Raw genomic sequence first — 8,576 nt, forward strand, 5'->3', positions numbered from 1 at the left:
ATACTTGTCTTCTTCAATAATTTACACCCAGTTAGTATTCTAGGACAAAGTACCGCCCTATTACCCCATGCTTGTCATTGGAACTGGCAAATTGAGATGGTAACTATGTTTGAATGTCAGTGTGTCCATGAATGGTTACAATGTGTGACAGTATCAGTGTGTGAATAGATGGTTACAATGTGGGAGTATGTCATTGTGTCAATAGATGGTTACAATGTGTGACTGTCAGTGTGCCCATGGATGGTTACAATGTGTGACTGTGTCAGTGTGTCCATGGCTGGTTACAATGTGTGACTGTGTCAGTGTGTCCATGGCTGGTTACAATGTGTGGCTGTGTCAGTGTGCCCATGGATGGTTACAATGTGTGACTGTGTCATTGTGCCCATGGATGGTTACAATGTGTGACAGTGTCATTGTGCCCATGGCTGGTTACAATGTGTGACAGTGTCAGTGTGTCCATGGATGGTTACAATGTGTGACTGTGTCATTGTGCCCATGGCTGGTTACAATGTGTGACTGTGTCATTGTCAAGATTATAGGAAAGGCAGTTATGAGGCTGCATGTGAATAGAATAAGGCATCAAAATGAAAAAAATTGTATGACCTAAGAAAAATAATAAGGCATGTGAAACTTTGTTTAGAATACATTTTACTGTTCTATATTAACAGTGTTATACAATATTACATATTGCAGATTAAAATATATTGTTGACGTTTGATTCTTGTTACATGTTTCCAGTACTTTCATTCATGTTTGAATATCAGAGCTGACATCAAATTTTGTTAAGTGGCCATCTTTTTTGACATTTTAAACTGTTGACTACTTACCCAGTTGAGCTACAGTACCATAGCACCTGTTTCTCCTTGTTTCCCTTGTGGTGTTGTGATACTGATGTGGCACATTTCTCGTCAGTAACTTTCACACCTTGCTTTGTTTATTGTATTACAGAGTATTTATCATGTATGTATATGTATTTGTTGAATGGAAAAAAAGATGAGTATATGGCTACCAAACTGTAAACCTCCCAATGTTACAAGCGTTTGTGAACATTGTACTGGTGGAATCATAGTAGTTAAAATAGTACTGGGAGAAATCTTAGTCGTTAAAATAGTACTGGGGGAAATATAGTAGTTAAAATAGTACTCAGAGAAATTATAGTAGTTAAAATAGTACTGGAAAAATTATAGTAGTTAAAATAATACTGGGAGAAATATTAGTAGTTAAAATAGTACTGGGAGAAATATTAGTAGTTAAAATAGTACTGGGGAAATTATAGCAGTGAAAATTGTACTGGGGGAATTATAGCAGTGAAAATTGTACTGGGGGAAGTTAGTAGTGAAAATTGTACTGGAGGCAATCATAGTGACAAATATACTGGGAAAAGTGATAGTTTTGAAAATTGTACTGGGGGAAATCATAGGGACAAATATACTGGGGGGAATCATAGTAGTGAAATTTTATTTGGGGAAATCATAGTGAAAATTGAACTGGGGGAAATCATAGGAGTTAAAATAGTTCTGGGAGAAACTGTTGCAGTAATAATTGTCCTGGAGTAATCAAAGTAGTGAAAATGTGCAGGTGAAGGTTGTATTAGTGAGATGGTGAATACTGCCTCATGATCAGCTTCCAGTCATTCTCAGCTCAGAAGGTATGGAGTTAATGTGATATTTCACAGACATGAAGATGCGGTTTGGTAGTGGAAGACAACATATCAACTATTGTTACTACACGTCTCTACTTTTGTCCAAATTATAAGCACCAATGGACATACAGTCGACTCAGAATAGGTCCAGAGCACTTGAAGCTGGCCAACTGAGGATTGGGAGGTCAAATGTGAAACCAGATTGTGTGTCACTGTACCCCAAAGGATGGGTCCGATCTCCACTGGTTTGACGAGGTCGGACTGGATTATTACAGGAGGCCATAGTATCAGAATATTGCTGACTGTGGCATAAAACAGCATGAAGTCACTCCCCAGTTATATGACAATTAATTTGCTGTACTGCTGTCAGTGTTTTCAGCATACACACAAACAACTGACAGACAGACCCCGGAGATGTGCGGATATGTTGACAACCATTTGTCAGGGCTAGATGGCTATGAGATGGCCATGGGCTTTTGACATGTATCCCCCATGGGTAAAACTGTTGTTGTATAGCACTACCACAAGCAAAAGGGGCACCACCTTCACTAGTAAATGTATCACTATAACATTAGACGCTGTTCTCCAAACCTAGTCACTTCTAATTATATCAGTAAAGTTAGGTCAGATAAACTGTTTCCTTGTGTGAGGGATTACCCTTTGGCAAAAGTGACAAAAATGATAATTGAAATTATTGTTAAAGTTATTTTTTTAACATCTTTGTAATTTTGTTTGCAGTTAGTATTTCAAGGAGGATTTGTCTGGCCTAAAATGTACTATTTGAACAACTTACTGGTAATGTCAGGGTGGTTGGGTAGACAGTGATTAAAGGGTTTGCTCGTCATGCCAAAGACCCGGTTCGATTCCCCACATGGGTACAATGCGTGAAACCTATTTCTTGTGTTCCCACCGTGATATTGCTGGAATATTGCTAAAAGAGGCATAAAAACATACTCACTCATGCACTCACTTAATAATTCAAGTTGCCATCTTGGTTTACACTGCATTAGAAATTTTGAAGTCTCTGATTAAGATGTGTATTTAGGTGACAGTGACAGTGAAGTGTATTGTACAATATTATCTGACTGGAAGACGACAGGTACCTCAGTTTAAAGCATGACAAGTCAAGAACACCTTTGAAATATATCCTTTTGTTTGGTGATTGGGTTTATGTCTCACTTCATCTGTATTACACACCTCCTGTCAGTATTATACGACATTGCACATAAGAACATTTGGGAGATTATTTGTTTTCTTTTCAGATAGAAATTAGGCGATCAATGTGTTTGTTTGTTGGTTTACAGATCTTCTGACATGAAACATAACTCTAATGGTATGGAGGAAAATAGTATTCAGATGAACTATCACTCAAATTAGTTGGTGTTGAAAAGAATATTCATTGCGAAATACATGTCAAAGTGTTTACAGCAAAGTTTGAAGAGATGTAGACTGAATAGAGTTATGGCCTTAGATATGACATATCCAGTTGCCAGTTGTTTAGGCAGAACATGGGCGGATACAGAGGGGGTTTGCGGGGGTGCGCACCCCCCCCCCCCCTTTTTATTTCGAAAAAAATCTTTATTTCTGTATAAATTACCACCAAAGACAATAAATAGATCTTAATTGTGCACACCCCCTTTTCAAAAAAGCTGTATCCGCCCATGCAGGAAAATAACGACATTCATGTGCCTCTTTTGCCTCGAAGTTCAGATAGTGTGACCACAGTAAAACATGTTTATATGAAGACAAAGGTTTTTTTTGGCCACTGACGTTGTAAGAACAAACAAAATAATCTGTAAACCAACTAAAAAAATTAATCGCCTTATTTACATTTTGTTGTTTGATCAGAATTATTGTCTAAACTGAATGTGATTTGCAACTCTTTAACAAGACAGGTGAAAGCACCCAGTAAGCCTGTACGTAAATGCATTGTGGACAATTAGTTCTAATATTAGTTCCTGATTATTTTGGAAAGTCTTTATTTGTGTGACAGCTATCACTGATATTAATTAATATATAAAACTTTCATGCACAAAATAATTTTGGTTCTGTCCTTTCTGTTTGGTAAAGGTCTTCATTGAGAAATGTGTAATGTCTTGTAACGTTGTAGCTGTGACTTAGCTAAATGTTCCTGTTTATTGCCATATTGACTGTTAGCGTTCTCATTGTAGATGGCAGCAGTCCTGTAGACAGAGAGAACAGAACAAATGGCGACAGCAAATCTGAGAGTGCAGGACCTACTTCTGACCAGGACGACCGACTCAAATCTCCGTCCAGCAACGCATTAGGCGAGATGGATAACCTTGGTAGTGATGCACACAACAGCAAGGCCGGGCTTGACCGTGTGTTCTCTGACGAGTCTGCATGTACAGTTATAGATAGGGTAGATTCGGTTAGGGATGGGAAATTCAGCAGACGCAAGATGGAGAAGCCCCGCAAGCGTAAGAAGGAGTTTGAACTTGAGGACGACGACACTGATAAGGAGAGTGACATGATGAAATCTCAGAGGATTATCAGTGAGGACTCTCTCTGTGACTTTGTGGGCAATAATGTGGCTCAAGACTTATCCCCAGGCACCCGGAGCCCGGACATAGGTCCAGTGACTATGACCTCCGCCACTCCACAGGACCTGTCTCTCAAGGCTAATGTTGTAGGCAGCCAGTCTGTTGTGGCCATACATGGTGAAGTTCATTCAGACTGGAAGAGGGGGAAGGACATGGACTGCCATGGTGCAGTCACTCCCAACTCTGTGAAGGAACTGGAGGCAGTCATGAACCGCCATCTTCCTTCTGTTAGTAACCAAAGTGAATCCACTCAACATTTACGCTTTAGTGGTCAATCTGCGCAAAAAAAGTCCACAATACAATGGATAGGTTCCCAACATTCTAATAACAATACTGGGGAAACTCTCCCGGCTACAAATCTGCTCAGAACCATCTATGCCAATCGCGAATCTGTCATCCGCACAAATACCCGACCAGCCAGTAATTACTACAGTGAAATGCCAGTGAACATGCTGACCCCACCGGGCAGTGATGCATTCAAGGAACAGCAACAGCAACAGCAGCAACAACAACAGCAGCAGCCATCATTCATCTCCACAAAACCAACTGTAGCCAGCGGCAGCCACTACCCCAATGCCACCATGCCAAACTACACCACCACCCCTCTCTCTGTCTCTATGCCCAGTACAGCTGTAGACTCCTATGGCATGACTCCACCATCATCTGTATCACCTCGAGACAAACTGCAGTCGCCATTTGGTGACGTAGGAACGTATAATGAGTCGGGTTCAGCCTCGTGTGGAAACCTGGCTCCTGATTCATCTTCTTCCAGATTGGCGGCCAAACAAGCATATCAGTTGTCATCATCATCTTCGGAGTTCTCCACCTCCAAGTCAACCCCATCATCATCAGCATCTTCAGCAGCAGCAGCAGCATACTACAGCGTGTCATCCTTTCATAACAACCATACCTATCCTGAAGTTAACCACAATGGCTCTGCAGGGATCAACTCGTACGAGCCATGTTCCCGATCAGTGTTGTCATGGTACCCGGTTTCGTATTCATCATAACATTGATAATGTATCGTGTTTATCACATGGTTCCGGTGTAGAATATTCTGCTGCAGTATGGCATGTCTAGTCCTCAAGAAGACAATACACTGACATTTGTGAAGCTTTAGAGCACCAATCCACACAGGTTCTGTCTAAAGACCTCTTGAAGTCAAGGATCTTTTTCTAAACCAAACTTTTATTTTATGGTCTGAGACAAAAATATTCAACACTCTGCCATAAAAATTGTTATATCTGTATGAATCTTCTTAATAATAAGGATGCCATCTTTGGTTTCTGTACCAAAGTTCTGTACAGACTGTGAAATAGCATTTAAGATAATATTCCCAACTTTGAAACTGCTGTTGCCAAATATGGAAGGATGAGCATGCATCTGTGTCACATGACATGTATATTATGATTCCTGATTTGTACATGAATATTCATCAGTGAGAATCAACAGTCACCACGTCTATTTTATTAGATACACATTTGTCACATAAAAATCAAAGTATTCTATGATTGTCGGTGTTGCGATGTTCATGCATATGTAAGTGTATAGCATAATTGCTAGATCATAACCATATTTGACCAAGTCTCATCTTTCCTTAACACGGCACAGGGGCAATGGGGTAGTGCTTAACACATTCACTCATCACGCTGAAGGCCCAGGTTCAATTTCCCATGGAACAATGTGTGAAGCCCATTTCTGCCGTGGTATTGCTGGAATGTCGCTAAAGACAACATAAAACCAAACTCGCTCACCCACTCCTTTTGGCAAATCAGATACCAAACTGTTTTGACGTGAAAAGCTGCAAGATGTCACATATCAATGTTAAGTAAACCTTGAAGTGATACGCCTGTACACACTATACACTATACTGTATGTAGTACAGATGTAAAAACCTGGCAATTTCTGTGCAGTGGTTAGTGTGTTTCAAATGTAAATGTCATAGGCTATGGCATTTTAGCTCATCTTTGACCAAAACATTGAGAATCATGACATCACATGCGATCATGTTCATCATATTAATCCTGTAATCATGACTATCTTGTAATATGTTGATCTTGCGATCATGTGTCTAAGAATTTAGAAACTTATGCTTTATTTTCAAGAAACTTAGAAAGAAGAATTGAAACTTGACGTCTGCCTGAGATCCTCAGCTTCACTCTTGCCTTTTGCCTTTCTGCATTATTGAGGGGCAGTTGGGTAGGCTAGTGGTTAAAGCGTTCGCTCGTCACGCCGAAGACCCGGGGATACAATGTGTGATGCCCATTTCTGGTGTCCCCCTGCCGTGATATTGGAATATTGCTAAAAGCGGCGTAATACTAGACTCACTCACTCACTTTGCATTATTGTGTAATGCAGCTATTCCCCCGTCTTTTCGTGCCTGTTATCTCTGGAGTATTGCATTCACTGGATCAAACTGCTTCTGTTTTTAACATTTCCACACAAACTCTTTCAACATGTAGAAATTAAGGCTTACTTTCAAGCATTCTTTCTGTAAATTGCCCAAAGGAAATTTCTTTTGACACAACTTTAGTGATTAGTACCGGGTAACGATATTGCGAGGATTGAGTTCTTGTGTCATGCAGCCCATGAAGTGAGGCTACTCTTAACTCATGGTGTGAAGTGAGGGAAAGCTTTAACATTTGGCCAAACCTTTAAGTTTTTGGATTCATGGATTTATTTACAAAAAGTTCTTGTTGATAAATGGGGGAAAGACATGGCTTAAAAACATAAAAGAATTGGTTCTCAGGCAATGACTTTGAAAATAGTGTGGGTGGGCGTTGGCTTTTTTTTTTGCTTGTTTAAACTAGCATGTAATCAAATAATGAAGTGTGAAGTGAGGGAAAGCTTTAACATTTGGCCAAACCTTTAAGTTTTTGGATTCATGGATTTATTTACAAAAAGTCCTTGTTGATAAATGGGGGAAAGACATCTTTGGCTTAAAAACATAAAAGAATTGGTTCTCAGGCAATGACTTTGAAAATAGTGTGGGTGGGCGTTGGCTTTTTTTTTTGCTTGTTTAAACTAGCATGTAATCAAATAAACAGTTGTGTACCATCAAACTGGGAAAGGGCCTCCCTACATAAAGAACCATACAAACTCCTATTGCCACCATGACTATAACATACACAGTAAACCAGTGTGCATGTAAGGGGAAGTAACTGTGTGTTAGATTGGATTGCATTGTTTTTAAGTATTAGGATTTGTTTTTTGTTTTTTTTAAATGGAAATAAAACGAAACGTGTGTCAGACTTTATGATGATGAGGGCAGTCCCTGTGAACCAAGACTATTATTTCTTTTAGCCTTTTATATTTTTTGTTCTTCAGTAAGTTAGGTTTATTTTGATTGTTTGCATTCAGCAGAATTAGAAACAGAGCTACAGATAAGCAGCATATTTGTGTAAAATACCCCCCAAAATATTAAAAAAACAATTACTTTCAATAAACTTGCACACAGAAGCACATGCATTAAATGAAAAACTGAAATGTATAAAACCAGCACGCGTAAATACCCAATGAAAATTTTTCAGCATGCGTAAAAAGGAGCTAATTTCCGAAACACAATTACGAGCTAATTTACTTTCCGAGTCAAGCCTATATATTTAAGCCTTTAACAGTTATCATGATTATATACATCTAAAACATTATTTCATTTTTTTTAAATCTTAAAATGTTCACTCTTTTGGGGAAAAACCCAATTATGAATTATGAGTTATGAATAGATGAGTGAAAAAAAATTGGTTACCCAATGAAAAATGTAATAACCCAATTAAAATAGAGTAAAAACTCAGTTGCTCAAAAAGTTATCTGCAGCTCTAGAAAATAACCAAGGAGGTACAAGAAATTACAGATTATCTGTCCCTCGTGAATGAATGGTGTTTATCCTGAGACTTTGGCAAGGGACTTACAACATTAACTCTTGAGGGTCAGATAATCTGTGATCTCGAGTAGGTTATTGTTTTTATTACTCATTGACATTTCAAGAGAGAAAATGAAGAAACAAGTGTATGAAATATCAACCCTACATAGAAATGTCACTGTGAGGTAATCAATTTGTGATGTCACAAACAAAGGATGACATCATATATTTTTCTCAACAATGAAGCATTGTGACATCATATGGCTTCAATTGACTTATCAGCATTGAGAATACTAAAATGCACATATGCAAATATTTGAAAGTTATTACACACGATCATTCTACCCTTTGGGTAATTTTAAGAAAGTAGTGCTTTAGAGATTATGTCCAACATTTGAGGATCTGTAAACTATGTATTTTTCAAAAAGTCCTGCCTTATTAGCAATCACCATCAGTTTGTTGAAACTCTTTCAGATGCAAGTTTCAGTTTCTTCTTTCAACGTTTCTTGAC

General features: G+C 38.6%; 1 protein-coding gene across 2 annotated transcripts in view; it reads left to right on the forward strand.

Moving 5' to 3' along the window:
* The window catches only part of LOC124137081 (protein trachealess-like), a 120,625-nt gene extending 113,595 nt beyond the window's left edge, over positions 1 to 7,030 (forward strand). For both annotated transcript variants that reach the window (XM_046503234.2, XM_046503233.2), the window contains one exon: positions 3,814 to 7,030. In XM_046503234.2, coding sequence (XP_046359190.1) covers positions 3,814 to 5,216 — 1,403 coding nt within the window. In that variant the 3' untranslated portion in view covers positions 5,217 to 7,030. The remainder of the gene's footprint in view (positions 1 to 3,813) is intronic.
* The last annotated feature ends 1,546 nt before the right edge of the window (positions 7,031 to 8,576 follow it).

This window comes from Haliotis rufescens, unplaced genomic scaffold, assembly GCF_023055435.1.
Source record: "Haliotis rufescens isolate VD_foot unplaced genomic scaffold, xgHalRufe1.0.p SCAF_3, whole genome shotgun sequence".
NCBI classification, from domain to species: domain Eukaryota; kingdom Metazoa; phylum Mollusca; class Gastropoda; order Lepetellida; family Haliotidae; genus Haliotis; species Haliotis rufescens.